This window comes from Gossypium arboreum, chromosome 5 (genome assembly GCF_025698485.1).
Source record: "Gossypium arboreum isolate Shixiya-1 chromosome 5, ASM2569848v2, whole genome shotgun sequence".
Classification (NCBI taxonomy): Eukaryota; Viridiplantae; Streptophyta; class Magnoliopsida; order Malvales; family Malvaceae; genus Gossypium; species Gossypium arboreum.
The window spans coordinates 470,430-488,581 of NC_069074.1; the positions used below are offsets into that span (position 1 = coordinate 470,430).

The following is an 18,152-nucleotide window of genomic DNA, read 5'->3' on the forward strand; positions in this document are numbered from 1 at the left end:
TTTTAACTGCTTCTGGTACTTATTCACATTTTTACTATTTTCTTCAATTTTTAATTTAGTATTAAACCCAAAAAAAGAAAAGAATTGAGGGATAATTTTATTGTTACCATTTTCTCGCTCTAATTTAAGATTTTAACCCTACTGTTAATTTTGTTTGGTATGTTGAATGATGCAAATTTTCTTTTTTAGTAAATCTGATATATGGTTTCTCCAAGATACCAGAATTTTTGTTGTAAAGTGAAGCTTCTTGAAGCTTTGCGTAGAGTTCTTGAGAAAAATTACATCTGAAAGAGTTTACAGTCTAATACATACATGCATATGCCTAGATATACATAGAAGCTCTGGTCTTGAAATTGAGGTTACTGTGCTTCAAGTAATGTCCTAAACTCCCTTTAGTTTCATTTGACTCCAACAGATTTTGTAGTAGAAATGCGTGATATTCATTGTTCGGTGGAATCATGATATCGATCTGAATAGGCCACAAATGAAAAGAGGAAACTTATCATCATGATTGGACGGCTGTCGGTTGAGGAACATCGACTAAACGCTCTATCATCTGGAGCTGATCATAGGGAGCGATCTGTGTGATGATAAAGAAATTAAAAAAGTTCATATTGGTGTATATGCAATCAGATCCTGCTATATGTGATTTTCATGGGTAGCTAAGTGCATGTCAGCAGACTATGTTACGCCAACTCTTTCGTTTTTTTATAGTAATCTTGTCCACCCTTTGAGTATATGAAAATATTAAGCATAACCGTATTTGTTACTCACCCTGAGTCTAGCATGCAGAAGTTACTGGCCAATCCGTTTTATTAGTAGACTGATAATGCTGGAGGTTAAGCAAAAAGCATGGAAGTGTAGTTCCAATACTGGCTTACTCCATTGTTAGCATTAGGTTAGACAATTTCTTGACTTATAAGAGCATCTATCACTCTGTAGAACTGTAACAAAAATCATAGTCATCCAATGCAAAAGAAAGACAGGAGCAAGTTAAGTATCACCTGGTTAAATCCATCTGGCCACGTAATTGACACAGCATAGTTTCCCATAGGTCGAATTTCTTCAGGTTCAATATCTTCTGGAATGTCACCGTACTGCAGCTTTTGCTCTCCGGTCCACTCATCCTGTTTTAAATCAAGAAAAAGAAAGATTGAACAGAAAAAAAAAAAGGATGAAGCAATAGTTAAAGTTGAAACTTCTGTCGACAGCTAAGTTCCACCACGTGGAGGACTTGCTGAGGCTATCGTTTCTTCAACTAGAAAGATTTAAATAAAATCCATTAACTAGTAAGAAAAACATACTTACCACACTTTGGGCAGAGCGGTCATTCCGTCTTACTGTTGCAGGATGCAGAAGGAATTCTTCCTCTGAATCCGGTACCTTAACTCTTATGGCCTTGATGGATTTGTCATATGTAACTGCTGTTGATACTAGAACCAAAGAGGATATAAAAGGAAAAAAAAAAAGAAGCATTTTTATATTATCAATAGCAACTTGAAAAGGATTAAGTATCGGGCAAACAAAAGACAATGTAAGTACCTTGCTGGCGAATCTTGGCACACTGTTGCACAACACATACTCCAAGGTTCTGAAACGTCTGGGCAACTTCACCTTGAGGATCAGCCACCACTTCAGGTGTTCCACTATCACCAGAAGCAGAAAGCTGCAAAAATTAAATGTAATAAAGCATAAACTTGGGTAGGATTTTCAGCACATACAAACATTCTAATGGAGTACTCTTGAGTTTGCAATAAGGCAATGGAAAAATACACTTTACTATATAAGCACAAACATAAATCATTGGACATACGGTTGGTCTAATGGGAAGATCAAAAAGATGAGGGATCCCAAACTGCTGGACAACCTGCAAATCCAGTAAAATGCTCGGTTACACAATTTTTATTTTGCGCATAAAAGATTTACGAATAATTAGCGGAGTGTGAACACTATAAATCACTACACTATCTATTAGGCATGAAAGTTAACTTCGGGAAAATATAACATGCCTGAGAGCCTGAACCTCGACCAAACGGGTAGTAGCGTTTGCCATCCGCATCAAAGTGACTCATATTTTCAACCACAGCAACACATGGTACCTATATGTTTTACCCAGCAAGACGTATTTGAAAATATGAAGCACAAAAAAAGGTTAGACCAAGTGATAACTAAAAGCAGGTAGAGAGTATAAATTGATTTGAAGTTAGGCGATTGTATGGCATAAAAAGAGAATCTTTGTCTGATATACATCAGCTTATTTGTAAAGTATGGTTAGGTTGTAAAGATAAAGGGGAAACCTTAAGTTTGGAAAACATGCGAACTCCTTTGGCAACATCAATAAATGCTAGCTTTTGAGGGGTGGTAACAATAACAGCCGCTGTCAAAGGCACTACCTGACATTCATTTTAAGCAACATTAAACATCAAAGCACTGACTTTAAGAAAAGACGATGAATTGCAGTACAAGCAACAACTTTAATGACAGGGAAAAGAGCGATCCTGCAAGCCATATATGTCAATATATATATGTCTATATATATGTGTCTATATATAATTTTAAGCTATATATATGTCCACTAGGGCACGATGTGCATGGCAATATGCTAATCCTTAAAATTTTCTTCTATAAAAAGAAGAAAAATAGTAGAACTATATAGAAGATTCTATTAGGGGGCAGGAAAGAAGATCATAGAAAAGAACCTGGCATAGAGTAAGCTGGATATCACCAGTTCCCGGAGGCATGTCAATAACAAGATAATCAAGCTCTCCCCTACAATGTAGAAGATCATAGCAATGCACAAAAAAAGAAAAAGACAATCATAAAGTTATGGATTCATCAATGCTTCTAAATGATCTCAAATAGCATATTTAATAGAACACCATAGACCATACCACTCTGAAGTTGTCAGAAGTTGATCGATGACCCCTGAAACCATTGGACCTCGCATTATTGCACGACCTTGTCCAGCAAATCCAAAGGATACCAACTTGACTCCTAAATAATCTGTTGGGATGATCGTTCTCTTTTCTGGGTTCTATCGTAAGATTTTAAAGAGTCAGATTTCAGAATATTACCTATGTGCATGAAAAATAAATTTCAACTCTGAAAACTACCATCTCTAGCAATCGATTTTCAGGGGAGACCATTGTTGGTAAACTTGGTCCATAAACATCAGCATCAAAAACACCTACTCTGGCTCCCATTCCAGCCAAAGTATACGCAAGATTTACAGCAACCGTTGATTTTCCTACACCTCCCTACAGAGTTTTTGACAAACAGGAGTTATGAGAAAAATAAACAATGCATTCAACATTACTCATTTTAGCAAGGTCACAACAGATACAAACATATTTGTATACCAATAAATTCAGACAGACAATAACCAAATGGTTCTGAAACATTTACCTTGCAACTTGAAACCGCTACAATATTTGAAATTCTCCGCAAACCTGCTGGAAGATCTCCGGCAAAAATAGGTTTGGCTGGTTGTGCTGACATGGTCACAGCGACCTTCTTCACCCATGGAAGCCTAGCCACCACTTCATTTGCTTGCTGCTCAAACTGTCATGCAATGAAAATCTCGTTAGACTTGCCATTTCAATACTGTCCCAAAGACATATATTTCCATTTGCAAATGCATGTGGTGGTAGACATAACAACATAGTTCATTGAAGATGCATTACCCAAAAATAGTCTGCAGACTGCAGGCATGTCCGTAAAGAACAATATGCACAATGTACAAGCAAGAAAAGGATAATACCAAAATCAACAACCACCTAGCCTAAATAAGTTTTATGTTTCAAAAGAGTACCATAGATTTTACTAGTTAGTTTTAAGTGAACATATGAAATAAAAGTCTACCCTTCCAAATATACGTCAGTTGTTGATCAAACAGTGGTGATTATGTGATTTACCATGTCCTTGATTGGACATGCTGGTGTTGTAAGCTCCAAACGGAAGGAAACCTGAAATGTGAAATTGAAACTAATTTTAGCAGGTGTGTTTTTTTCAAAGTCTTTTTAGGGTATTTTACGGAAATCTTCAAACATATTTCTAAGTGACCTCTCCTGAAGCTTCATCAATGAGCAGATCTTTCACAAAACCACAGGTGACAATATCTGTTCCAAAGTCTGGATCAATGATTTGAGACAAGGCTTTTAATACATCACCTTCAGCTGTTCCACTTGATGCTGCTGAAGAACCAGCTGCCATCAACCAAATAAAAGTTTAGATGACTTAAAACAAAATCCAGAGAACACCTTAAACAATAATGTTACTCCCAAGTCCTAGACCATAAAAGAAAAGGGGTTGCAAGGGTTTCCTTGTTCAAGCAATAACAGAAAAAATTGCAACAAAATTACTAGATCAGTCCCTATTTCCTAACCTGATAGGATATGTTTATATAACTGCAAAGGATGGTAGACACCGATAGGAGTAAAGCTTTACATAAATATTTTATTTATTAAAGTAATTATTTCACTGTAATTCAGAGACCAAATTAAGCATGCCCAGCATGAAGACATTCAAGCTTTACAAGAAATACAAACACAAATATAGGATATAGTATAATTTTCCAGAAAACGAATAGTAAAAAGACCCAAAACATAAGAAATATAAACACAAAAACATTAAGCAAAAAACCAATATCATCCATTTTAAAGTCATTCCAAAAATTAAGAAAAACCAAATAGATAATCATGCTTCCCGCCAATGTTTTCAACTTGAAGAATCCCCCGGCTTAAAAAGAAATGCACTATTCATGTTAGGTTTTTTCATAATAAAGGAAAAGGAGGAAGTTTTAGCTTTCCTGTTCCTGGGTTTAGCTTTGGATAATAAAACGGAGTATCATTACCTTCAACTGAGGTAGCTTTTGTTGCACAGAAGCTAAAAAAGTTTCTTTTATGCGATACCCATATCGACCTTTCCAGCTTTTGAGGCTGAAAGGAACAATTGGCAGTTGACAGTTGAAGACATTTCTCAAGTGAAAGCAATCCTACAATAAAGAAACAGAGAGTTTTAAGTAAAAACTGAAACTAGTTTCGATAGTTGTTGCCAGCATGAAGCTTATGGTTTAAAAAAGGAAAAAAAAAAAAGTACCTCCTTTTGAATTTCGGTCTGAAGTTTGAAAGGAGAGATGTGGCCAAGATGGAGCGTGGAGAAGTTGCATTGTAGAGAAATACTGGGAAGGGAACTTCTCTTTTTTTCAGTGTTAACAAAAAGAAGCATAAGAAGTTAATGGTCGGCCGTTGTGAGCCTCATATTTCAGTTGTTCGAATGATAATAAAAATTAATGGTTCAAAATCTCATCTTTCTGGACCAAAACGACAACGTTTCCAGTTGTTGACTTGACCCACGCCCCATGGCCCATAACTGGTCTGGGAAACAAGATTTGAAAAAAGATTGCCCACCTGGTTTTACTTTTTGGGTAAAAGTAGGATAGAATAATCGAATTGCATTTTACTTTTTATCTCAAAATTAATTTAGTAAAATATCGGAACCGTAGGTTAGCTGATTTTTAGGCTTAGGTATTTTGTTTAGTTAGAATTTTTTACATAAAAAAAATTGTATACTAAAGAAAAAACAAACTGATCCTTATGCAACTTCAACTCTTAATAAAAGGGCCTTCACAGTTACATACATTTGGACAAACCTGTATTTTTCTTTAATGCATTCAATTCATTACCAGCAATCTTCATTTTCGTTGACTTCAATAAACTACGAAACCCCAAAAGCTGAGTTACATTCGGTCACTCATCAGCCCCCTCAAGAACGGTATCCTGATATGTGGTTTACATGATTTGAACAAAAAAAAACCTCTCCTTTAAAAGAGGCATTTTCACAAGTATCAAGACCCGATAGGTGCTCATATACATCTTGGATGCAAAGCATACACTAGGAACAACCAAATTTCTAATAAAATTGGAGAACAAATATGTAACTGAATAAAATTCAAGATTAATTCATATACCCTTCATTGAATTTCAGAAGGCAATATCAAAAGCATCCATATAAAAACATATATATTTTTATCCATGCTTAAAATGTCTACTGCTTCAAAAGTAACTAGGATGTTTTAGGAAATGAAAGTTGCCTTCTACAAAGATAAAATCTGACGTACGTACTCCAAGGGCAAGGCCCCTGTGGAACCAAATACAAAGACCCACCTTCAGAAAGTGATTAGGTAAAACTGAAAAATGCCTGTAAAAAGGTTGGTGAAACAATCAGGGGGAAAGTGTATCGCAAGAGAAAAGAATAATCATGAAGCAAATTGACATTCTTGTTTTAGAATGGCATGCACTAATTTAGTGCCATAGCTTACTACAAAATCCATTTCGAGGCCTCTTGCTAGATATGATATCTGAAAATGAGTCAACTAACTGCCCTGCCAAGCTACTCGGATCATCAATCAGTGTTTGAATGAATGTGTTGACCACCCTGCGTTCTTGCTCTGTTGACCTCAAGCTAAACCACGTTAGTAATTTCAGTCTGAATTCCTGGTTGATATGACCCTCGCATTCTAGTGATCTGATTACCTTAACACAGTACTCGAAATTCTCATCCAAGGAACCTGAATCATTGGTGATTCGGAATGGCGAGCCATTTATAAGAGTACTATCACAGTCATGTGTCTCTTCATTTGAGTTTGCTGCTATTTTCCTGCACAACTCGGTATGGGAATCAACAGCAGGCACTTCCCCTGTTGCCCCATTAGTCCAGGTCTGGGAATCTCCACTACCATGTGATCTTGCTAGCCTGTTCTTCTCTATTTCAAGCGAAGCAGCATCGTCATCTGCCTCCACAGCCAGCTCTAAAGTGCAACCATTATCTTCATCCCTCGAGGATTCGAATGGAGGAGTTAGTTCTTCATTTAGATCAGGTACTGAGACAACATTTAAGTCAAGTCCACGTGAAACAGATGGCATATGATGCTCTTCTCGAGTTTCAGGCTTAATATTTTTTATTGCTCCACAGCATTTTTCTATATCGGCACTGCAAAATCCTTCAAAGCAGCCTTGCTCTTGAGCTAAAGCAAGACGCAGGATTTTCCCAAGGTCTCGAACTTTAAATCCAGAAGAACCAACTGCCGTGAGCTCCTTCGAACTTCCTTCAGTAAGGTGATTCACATTCTTCTGACACATCACAGCTGCTGAAGTAGGATTCTTGTGAATTATCTCTACACTCTTGGTGAAACATTTAGCCTCAGAATGGCCCAAATCACCCGCTTCAGTGTAAGAAACAATTCGAAACGTGTACTCAGTACAGGGCTGCAAATTAGATATCAAAATCCTTCTCTGAGTTCTTGGAAAGACGGAACTAGGTTCTTTTGTATGTGTCTCATCTCTACTCTTGAAATACCAGAGCTTATAGCCCTTAATATCATCAGATGATGCAGTGGACAGTTCAATTAGAATAATTACAACAGATGATGATGTCAATTCTTCAAATAGAAACCTGCAAGCAGCAGGACGTGAATCTGCCCAAAAAAGGGGAAAAAGAGTTTCTCATTTTACTAACTTTAAATAACCAATAAGAAATAAAAGAAGTCATTGTTATCCTAACCTTGGCACTTTGGGTTAGTATTAGACATGGTCACCAGCCATTCATTTGCTTTTTCAATTGCAAGTGAGCATAGTTTCTGTATGTCACCAGCAACAGAAAGCCGGCTCACTATTCCCCGAGCCATTTTAGCAGAAACTCCATTTACAGGCCCCACTTCTGTTTCTAGTTTGGCCTTTGCATCTTTCACAAACTCGTGCAGTTCTGTAAAGCGAGAAGTCTTATATAGGAGCCTGTAACTCAAGTATATCCTATAACAAAGTACATCCAGGCGGCGAGCTTCCCTAGCTATCATTAGCTGCTTCTTCCAAGATCTGCCAGGAGCAAGTAAATGACATCAATTCTATCAGCCAAAGATAAAAAACCTAAACCAGATATAGAGAGATAACAGTTAAAAATTTTCTCTGAAACCTGATTCATCACATTGCAATCATTTTCCAGATATAGAGAAATAACAGCTTTGGCAGATAAAAACAGCAGTTTTTAAGGTTTGGAAGAGAACAAAACAGCAAGCAGAATGAGGCATGAACTGCAAGTCAATTACTTACCCGAGTATACCTGAAACTTTACCACAAGAAGCACAACAATAGCTACCATCTAGTTGCATCAATTGTCCAAGATCAACAACCCCCACCTTCTCACGTTGAAGAGCACATTCAATATGGCATGACAACCCACAATAATCTCCCTCACCAGATTCAGAGGAACATACCAACCAAAGACTTGGGTCCTTGTTGTCATCAAATAAGTGACAGATACAACAGGAGCATCTCTTACAAAATGTGTCATCTATGGAAAGAATAGCTCTGCAAGCAGAATTTTTACATATCCATGAGTTAGAAAATCCATGGTCTGAAGACTGCTCAGTAGCTGGGAGCACCCTTATTGGGTTCTCCCCCTTTCTGTTTTGCTTCCTAGCAGAAGACTGACTGTTGGCAGTGGATGAGACCTTTCTCAAGTCAGGCTTTTTGATGATCTTGTTACCCGACTTTACAACTTCAGACATTTTGCTCTTTGAAGAAGCTGAACTTTTCTTCTCTTTATGAAAACAGGTTCGAAGAAGCTCCTTTCTTGGACCAGATTTCAGGAATTCTTGCAGGAGTTCTGGACTTCTCGAAGCATCATCTGAATGGCCATTTTTCTCTGGAGTACTTTGCACACTGGAAGAAAGACTTTGTATGCCAGAAACTGCACAGAGAAAAGATAAATGAGAAATTCTTCGGTAGGGTACAAGATACTTGGTAAGAACTAAAACCAAATATTTAAAATGAGGAAAAAAAGATATTACATCCTGAAAATTCCAAAGACAGTATTCAGGACAAAAAGTCAACTAATATTGGGGATAAATCACGTCATGAATCGGTGTTCTGTGCCAACAGGCATGAAACATAACATTTTTCTTCCTGCAAACCCCATTCATGAGCCCTTTTTCTCAATACCAAGTTTTCCGAGATGTATGGCAATCATTTTGGCTACACATACTACTTGAATCTATCTCAACCCCTCAATATGTGTATCTCTCAAAACTCAGCCCTTCAGAGAACTTCTGAATTATTGGAAAAAGTTGCGATAGAAGTTGGTATCCAAACTCATTATCTAAATTCACTATTTATAGCTGCCAATAGGTTCTCAAAAGGAAAATATCTTGATTGAAAGGAAATTAAACTGCAAGATTTTAATAGGGATGCATCAAAAATATTGAGGAAAAAAAAATGAGAAAAGAATACCATATCTAAACAATGTTGTGCAATATTGATAATTAGGCTACTACAATGGCTAGAAAAGAAAGGAACAATAACAAAAAAGGAATCAACCCACATTAGGCTGCTGAACGTTCATGTGTTACTACAATTTTCATTAAGGATTAGCATCCAAGATCAGTTGATGATTTGCAATGCATCCAACTTCCACCCAAAAATTAAGGGAGAAAGGAAGATGTAGGAAAAAGAAAATCCTGTCTGGTCCATCTTCTCAAAATATTTATTGAACAAATTTTACAAATCAAACTAAAATTATCTGCAAGCATCTGGAACATATCAGATCTCGAAGATCATATGATGTTGCAATGCAACAAAAGAAAGAAAAAAAAAGAACAGAAACAACTTTAAATAGGAATATTTGATAGCATCCAAGTGAGCTAGATGTTCCTTCTATTTAGTAATATTTAGAATAATGTATAAAATAATAAAAATCATGAAAAGAGAAAGTGTGCCTTATCAAGGAAAAGAATCCAACAAAAAAAGAAATCACATCTCTTAAAGTTGAAAAAAAAAATGGCAGCAACATGCACCGGTCTGTTACAACAAAAAGAGTTACTATAAAAGCTAATTCTATTATATACAAAATTTTCAATCCAAATGAAAATAATCAGGCACCAGCAGATACCTGATAGACAGCAGATCCTTCTATATTATGGAAGGAATGAGAAAAAGAAAAAAGTTATAAAACCTTAACACTGAAAGAGTATCCAGCAAAGAGGCTGCAGCAGAGCCTCGCGGCGCAGCACGAGTTAAGTTGTTCAAAATAGTTAGGGTTTCAAAGAATCCCTTATGTCTTTATACTCCACAAAGAAAAAATATCTATTTGGAATGGGTTTTTATTGGACTGGATCAGGTCATATAAAGATCCATATGCAAAATGTCAATGGCTCAAACTATTGGTCGAGTCGAATTAGTAACCTGATAGATGACGAATATACCCAATTAACAGTTTGAGAACATTCAACCAAAAATAGAATAATAGAGAAAGATTTAAGCAGATTACTAGTAAAAACAAGTGACGACATTAAGGTCCTGGTAAAAATGCATACCTTCAAACTTTAAATTAAATAAAAAAGAAAGGTGAGTAAGTTATTTTCATGGAATTACCAGGAAGAAAATCCTCCAACTCAACGTGGCAAGAACCTAAATGTAGCCAAATCTATACCCACCCTTCTTACTCCAGCAATCACCAATGTGTCTGTGGTTGGTTTGATTCATCCACCCATGTCATTACTGTATCTTGTTTAAAGGGCAATTTAAAAGTCTGATTTGGCATTAAAATTAGTCAGGATATTTTTCCCTCAAAAGCATGAAACTTACTGGGAATGTAGAAGCATTTGTCAACACAAAGGTTCAAGATTAATTTAGTCAACATGGAAGGAACAGGTACATTTATCATACAATATACCAAAAACCTAATGAGAGAAAAATGTCAAGAAAAAGAGGGTTCAACAGGATAATTAAATGATGGAACGTGGTAGTTCATGCTCTAACTGATCGTTTAAGTAATTAATTTTACTGTAAGAGTAGAGTGTATTAATCATAGCCATAATTCAACCTGCAACATACAACCATGGCAGAATATGTTAAATGATCTAGTAATAGAAATGAAAAAGGAGAAGGAATTCAGGGAGAACGGTGGAAACTGCATATATATATTAATGATGATTCTGAATTATTTCCCTCGCAAATAAAACATTTCATCAGCCTTGATTCATTAAAGTCCTGTAAGCACGTTATATAGCCATCTACTAATCATCCAAGTTATAGAAAGTATCTTTTTTTTTCCCAATGTCCCGATTAAGTTCACGGTACTTCAAACAACAATACCATTACAACATGAAGCTAGAGTGACATAACTATGTCATTATTCTGCGTGGACAAACATTCACTTCTAAGATCAAGGATTCAATAAGAAACAGACACAGCAATAAAAGCAGATAGCTATTAAGATGAACAAAAAGCAAATATGAAGATCATACCTTTAGCAAGGTATTTATCTTCTAAATCCATAATTTAAATGCCGAAACCCGCAAAGCTTAGCTCTTCCCCCTGTCAAAATTTAGAAGTGTTGAACTCAGCATACCATAAACTACTTATCATCAATGCTAGACTAATTCCCTAAACCCTTCCACAATAATGAAACCAAATAAGGAAAAAAAATAAACAAAACAAAAGCAATAAAAGCTTTCCTCCTGTCTGCATGTGGAAGAAATTTTCATTTTTTATTTAAATCTTATCCTTCTTTTTCCAGTTTCTGCAATGCAGGTTACTATGAACCCAAAAGGAAAACAAGAATAGAAAAAGAAAATACATCACTAAATAGCAAATCGACAATTAAAAACTTCGCACCAATAACAAAAATTACATTTTTTAACCATTAAAACAGCATCCGTGCTAAAAAAGAAACCCTTTCCAGCTTTCCAGACCCAACAAAAAGATTTAAACATTTTCACCACATTTGCAAGCTCCATTCAACATAAGAAAGAAAAAAAAATATTGCTTTATATCACGCAATATTTAATAGAAAAAAAGAGAGAAAAAGTAAATAATAATAAATACCAAGCAGAAAAAGTTATTAAAAAACAAAATGACACCAATGCCTGTGAATTTGACATGAATAAGCTAAAGAAGAAAAAACACACAAATAAAAACGGAATAATAATTCAAAAATAAGAAAAATCAAATGTAGGATATAGAAAAGAGCGTAAATTTCAAGCTGTTAATGTACGAGAAAAAAAAAGGACCGTAGTTCGACAGAACCGAAAGGAAGTCAAGAAGAGAAGAGCCAAAATGAAACAAGGACGGATCTGAACATATTTTAATTTAAAAAATCAAAAAAAAAAAGAAAAAGAAAACGATTAAAAGAGAAAAACAAATTTAAGAGGAAAATTAATACCTTCGTATAATGGGGAGGAACCTAGGGTTTTAACGAAGCCAAACAAAAAAAAAACCCACCAAAAAAATAGAAGAGGAAAAAAAAATAAAGCTCTTTTTTTTTTTCTTTGAATCCAAACAGAGAGAAAGAGAAAGTATCTTCTTCGTTGTGAGTTGGATTTTGAAGAGAGATAAGAGAAGCTTGTACGAGTTGCTAACGCTTTGGAGGTAAAAAAGTTCAGCGGAATTCACGCGCGAAAGAAAGCGCGTTTTATTCGTTTGGTATTTAGTAGTGTTGGCTTATGCTTGAGCAGAAAAAGTACGCTAAAACACTGTTACTTTTTTTGATTGATGCGTGGTTTAACAGTTACCAGCTTGGCGCGTGATTGGTTGCATTTTTCATAGGGTTTGTTGGCAAAAAAATTAATGATCAAATCAAAATCTTTGGACGTTTAGGACCGTTGGATCAAATGATGGCTAACCAATTTTGTTATTAAACAGTTGACTAAATGTTAATTGATTTTTAATTACTGAACCATTAAATACTATGCGGTAGGGCTCAGAGAAAAGAATCCTGGAAACGTAAAATCTCGAAATCGTAGTGTTAGATTCTTCTGTTTGGATTATCAGATCATAAATATTACAGTTTTATTTTAGATCAATTTTATAATTATTCAAATTGAAATTTATTTTTATTAAATTTTGTATAGCACTTAATTAATTTATAGATAAAAAATTTAAAATAAATTATGAAAAGTGGGATATCATGAATTTAATGAAACTTCCTATGATTTAGAACGCAAATAAAAACCCTACACGTCGCAATGGAATCTTCAAAGCAATGCAGCCGAAAAAAAAATCAGTCAACAAAAAATTGCCACGTCAAATAGGAGATGAATTTGATAATTGTCTATGAATAGTACTCTATTTGCAACATTATGCTCCTTTGCAATAATAATGGAAAGGTTAAGTGTACTCGGTAATTATATTCACATTCGATTTATTTGATATTATATTTAAAACTTTAAAATTCATACTTAATTGGAGAATAATCGTCAAGTTTATAGATTAACTTGGATAAAAAAATTTATACCTAAATTTAAGAGCAATTGTCTGATTTATACAATAACCATTATTAAAATTTAAGATTAACTAAGACCGAAAAATTTGGATCTCAATATAAAAATTCAGGTCTTCAAATAATTAATTAACCCGCCCAGTAAATTAGACTAATATCACCTCAATTACAGCATGATTCTGAAAGTATTCTTTATTTTTAATTTTTCTGCGCCGATTATTTGGAATGTAAAGTGGTTGGGAATCGAGAAGTTTCAAAGTAAGACCGAGTCTAAGGATCTGTTTATTTCATGTTGTTGAAAAACATTGACACTTTTTTGTTGGTCTTAAGAGAAAACTCTAGTTAGCTAACCTCAACAACAAGTATTTATATGTCGGTGCATTACTCAAAAAACCCAATTGATTTAAATTTTAAGAGAAGATTTTGGGGGGGAGGGGGATTTGTGGTCATATTTCCGATGAAAGATTCGATGATGGCTAAAGTAATAACAATCTAATCATAGCATGCCTGTTTGTTTTGCTATATTACAGTGTGTGTTGTTTGTGTGCAAGACCTTCAATGTTCAAAAAGCCAATATAGCTTAGCCCCCCAACTGCGCAGCAATTTCAGCTAAGCTGCGTGTATTTTGCTGTATCTTGATAGACATAAAGTTCTTAGATTTATAGACACCCAAATTCGCAGTCTAAATGGCTTTGCCGAAGGGGGAAAAGGAAAAGAAGACAAGAAGCAGAAAACCGCTGACCCAACTCTGCTAAAGAAGCAGTAAATCAATAACTACAGAGACTTGCACATGTATATGCATGCCCTACTTGTGATTTGTCAGTTTTACTTTAGTTGAACAATGAATAACTTACGTAAACAACAGTTTGTAGCTCTGCATTCAATGTAGTTATATTAAGAGTCTTGATTACAGAGTTTAATGCTAATTGTCATATTTGAAGAAAAACTTTGTAGTAAAAAAAGAGATGATTATAGCAAGTAGATGAAAAATGTGTATTTATAAGAAATGTTTGTAATATACGTTTGAAAACGAGTATTTCCATCATGAAAAGCATCGACTATTTTATGAAAAGAGGAATAGATAAACTAAGTATGAACGAAGGTGATTGGAAAAATAAATAAATTTTGAGTTCAAATTCAAAAATAAAATCATATTCAGTTTGATTATTATTTACTCCAACTCAAGCTATCAAATAAGTTAAAAGAAATATTTCAGAAAAATAATATTCTCTCATTTTTCATAAAAAGATTTAAAATAAAACTATTGTAATGAATCAACAATTACAAGCAAAAGTTCTTTTTCATTTCCACGATAAATATCAAATTTATATTTTAATTAATTTCGAAATTTCCAATTTTTATTTTTAATTAATAATCAACTCTGGAACTATCTATCTCGAATAAAGCTCAACATTAACCTCAATCGATTGTACTTAATTTTAAGAAATTCAAGCCTCGAAATTTATGTTTGAATGGTGGTAAATTATTTGTTAAACTTAGGAGTTGAGATTTTTCCATTTATGCTTCAGTTTAAATATATAAATAAATAGGGTAAATATTTATTAAAACCGGTTTCCCCAAACAATGATTTCCAGATTCTAACCCTCTTTTCTCACATGCCAGCTATAAATAACATCCATTCCTTTCCAGCTATTCAACCACCCTTCCCCTTCCATTCCAATCTATTTTTATATCCATCAATTATTACCATCCCTTTTTTGTCCTGGCAACTTGTTGTTAAGACATGCAAATTCAACATTAATGAATTTGTTGATTTTGCTGCCAAAACCCAGCCAGCTACATCACAATTCATAACGTAATTTAATTTTAACATATTTATGCACATTGACACCATGCACAAGGTAGCTGTTGCAAAGAAAAATGAACAGCTGGAGAAAGGGAGAATTTTTGCAGACCTAGTTTTAACTTTAAGAAACATCCACACGACACCGTAAATGATGGGATCGGCACTAGTGCATAAATCCGTGGTAATAAAAACATGCACGGGAAGATAACGTTAATTGTTCTATTGATTTAGTCTTAGATCCAACAAACATCTGAAGATCACAAAGGACTTGTTTAGTCTTAGACGAGACAAACATACTTACGATTACAGAACATGTACGTAATAACTTAATCCTTGCAGCAAACTGAGAAGCCCTGTGAAAGAAAGAAACAGAAAACTAGTATGTTATGAAAACTTGAAAAGTAACTAAAACCAGTAATTTTGCACTTCATGCCAAATTCCAAAATAAATATATATATGCCAAACCATCAGCCCGAATAAAACAAAATCCATTCGATGATATCTTTAGCACATTGATGCAAAACACTATGAAGCATGGATTCTTAACATGGATTGAAATTTTATTGTGTGCAGTGTGCATGTCATGGTAATATCTTAAAGGATAAAGCTTATGTTAGAGATGAAACCATATAGTTTCATCCTCCTTGCTCTGAAACATCTAACTTTTTGATATTAGCATCTTTGAAGACAAAGCTTAATCAAGTGAAGCGCAAACAAAGTCGGCCAACGAGATATGCCAACCACATAACAATCAAAATTTGAACCTGCCCGGATACTAAATAAGAAATATCTCCTTTTACAATCATATGTAACTTAATTTATGTTAGTGCGCTGATAGTCCTGTATTGAATACGATCCAGAGAAGTACACAATAACTTCCACATCAATCTCAAACTAAACCTCTTCTTCAAAGTCTCAAACTAGACCCAAATGTCAAGTTTAAGATTAAAATATTAGTAATGATACTGGAAATTCAATCGAATTTCACTTTCATTTTATAATCAAAGTACTCCTTCGGGGACGTTTAATAAGTGACAACAATTCTAAACTTCAGATAATCTTATTGAACAAGATATATATTCGTATTTGCATTTATAAGCCTAAATACGCTTAATCTAAATGCATCAGCTAGGGCTACAATCTATGTTAATCTACTCTTCAATTTTCTTAAAGGTACCTGTGTCCAACACCCGTAGAGGGTGCATATCAAGAGATGGGTATGGAGATATTAACCTCAAAATACATGAAAAACATGCAATCAAATCAACATACCCGTAACCGAGTTACATAGGCTATACAAGAATGCAGGCAATGTACACCACAGTTTTCAGATTACTAAGTTATGCATATTAAGAAGATCGGGAAAATAATTTCCAAATGAGAAACTGCCGTTGCAATAAGAGACAAAGAACAACATAATCCCAGACAGAAAAGAAAAATTAAAATAATCATCACAGCAAACAACTCTTGATGTCTAATCATTACTATATTTTAGCAATAGACAACAGCTTAGATTAAAGAAAGCTTCATCTACATACCATATATTTTAAACATATTCAACATGAAGCAAGCAAATCTCAAATTAGACAATGAAACCAATGATCCAAGGTTAAAGCTAATCCATTTAAATTGGCAGAGAACTTATAACCCATTGTAAAAACTTCTATGTTAAAAACAGTCACATATCGTTTTCAAAGAAATTATTAAAAAAAACAAGAAGAAGATAGCACTGAGAAAGAAGCACCAATTAGCATGTAAAACTTTATTAAGAAGCTTTTCCAACAAACAAATTAAAAGAAAGGAAACATGGAAAACTTTCAAAGCTCAAATATCAAACCTTTATTTTTCACTTTGGTTTTAGCTTTTTAAGAAGACGAATGACGGCCTTCACAGAGAGGGCTTTCATCAAAGTTCTTAGCAGGATATTTAGCCGTAACCATCCCAACTTCAAAGACCAAATTATCCCCGCTGGATCTAATCCCGGTTATGGACCACCATTTGAACAAAGCCCGGACCCTGATCCCATCGAGTTCCGCTATCTTTCCGTTTTCAATCTTCCCCGTTACCCGCTTCGAGTAAGTAGCCAGGTAGTTGTCAGGCGGGAGCGTGATCTTGCACGTGCCACCGAGATCAATGGCGAAGTTACCGGATGTTTGGTTAAGAGTGTACTTCGTCACCGAGGCCGGAAGAAGACCGATCGGAAAACCATAGTTTATAAGCTCGGTGTGTGCCTGGGTGAGCGGAGGTTTGGGATTGGGGTTTTTAGGGTTTGGGGTTTGAGAGGAAAAGGGTAAAAGACCAAAGAGAAGAACAAGCGAGAACAGAAAGAGATAATTCTCCATTATGATTCTGCAGATATTTTCCTTTGAATTATTTTGATGGAATTAAGGTTTCGCCCCTTGTTTTGTTTTCCTTTGCGGCTTTGCCTACTTTTTTTAAATATTTTAATTTGATATTTATTGTATTAAAATGATGTTTAAGGAGGTATTAGTTTGTGGTTCAGAGGAAGAAGGCGATGGGAAAGAAGACAGCAGATAGGAGTTTGGTGTCGTGTTTACGAGGTAAGGCGAAACGGTGCCGTACTCCTCAATTACTGGATCTTCAATCTAGCCCATATTATCTTCTCTAATTTCATGTTTCTTGAGGCCCATAACTCGCTAATGTTCTGTTTAAATCTTTAATTAATAATTTATAGGATAAACTACACCCAATATCATTGAACTTACTAATAGTTTACGTTTTAGTCATTCGACTTCAAAAAGTTATAAAATGGTCATTAGTATATTCAAAAGTTTTCATTTAAGTAACTAGACAATTAAAATCATTGCACCAATCAAAAGTTCTCCTTCCACTTCTATTCTACAATTCTTTTTTTTTTTATGAAACACCATTGAATGTCACGAATCTATGAAACAAAACCTAAACAACTTTCTTCACTGATATTTGACACTGACCGTCAAATCGAATTGGATATAAAGTATGTTATTCTACTCATCAATGAGTACAGGTCCATTGTACCAATTATCGAATTGTCCCTTAGAGTTCCTTAGTCAAACTTTTTTTAAAAAAAATT

General features: G+C 34.7%; 3 protein-coding genes across 7 annotated transcripts; all 3 read right to left on the bottom strand.

Moving 5' to 3' along the window:
• Positions 1–224: 224 nt before the first annotated feature.
• LOC108454529 (fe-S cluster assembly factor HCF101, chloroplastic) lies at positions 225–5,433 on the bottom strand. The gene is made up of 15 exons (XM_017753022.2): positions 5,098–5,433; positions 4,853–4,993; positions 4,063–4,205; positions 3,915–3,965; positions 3,406–3,561; positions 3,114–3,257; positions 2,892–3,034; positions 2,700–2,769; positions 2,298–2,393; positions 2,010–2,099; positions 1,814–1,867; positions 1,543–1,666; positions 1,309–1,433; positions 1,005–1,127; positions 225–580 (listed from the first exon to the last, which is right to left on the bottom strand). The coding sequence occupies exons 1-15, from the start codon at positions 5,165–5,167 to the stop codon at positions 506–508; spliced, it is 1,605 nt and encodes a 534-aa protein (XP_017608511.1). The 5' UTR covers positions 5,168–5,433; the 3' UTR covers positions 225–505.
• A 515-nt stretch (positions 5,434–5,948) lies between these two features.
• LOC108456951 (VIN3-like protein 1) lies at positions 5,949–12,483 on the bottom strand. 5 transcript variants are annotated; one of them, XM_053028047.1, is made up of 6 exons: positions 12,217–12,482; positions 11,300–11,369; positions 10,425–10,515; positions 8,106–8,745; positions 7,561–7,871; positions 5,949–7,474 (listed from the first exon to the last, which is right to left on the bottom strand). In XM_053028047.1, exons 4-6 carry the CDS (start codon positions 8,561–8,563, stop codon positions 6,303–6,305), a joined length of 1,941 nt encoding a protein of 646 aa, XP_052884007.1. In that variant the 5' UTR covers positions 8,564–8,745; positions 10,425–10,515; positions 11,300–11,369; positions 12,217–12,482; the 3' UTR covers positions 5,949–6,302. The 5 variants fall into 5 exon arrangements, with proteins under 5 accessions (XP_052884007.1, XP_052884006.1, XP_017611207.1 ...); XM_053028046.1 differs by having other exon boundaries at positions 10,425–10,550; XM_017755718.2 differs by lacking the exon at positions 10,425–10,515 and having other exon boundaries at positions 12,217–12,483.
• Positions 12,484–15,284: 2,801 nt separating this feature from the next.
• LOC108454064 (uncharacterized) lies at positions 15,285–17,640 on the bottom strand. Its single transcript, XM_017752372.2, has 2 exons — positions 16,917–17,640; positions 15,285–15,432 (listed from the first exon to the last, which is right to left on the bottom strand). Exon 1 carries the CDS (start codon positions 17,419–17,421, stop codon positions 16,945–16,947), a length of 477 nt encoding a protein of 158 aa, XP_017607861.1. The 5' UTR covers positions 17,422–17,640; the 3' UTR covers positions 15,285–15,432; positions 16,917–16,944.
• Between the last annotated feature and the right edge of the window lie 512 nt (positions 17,641–18,152).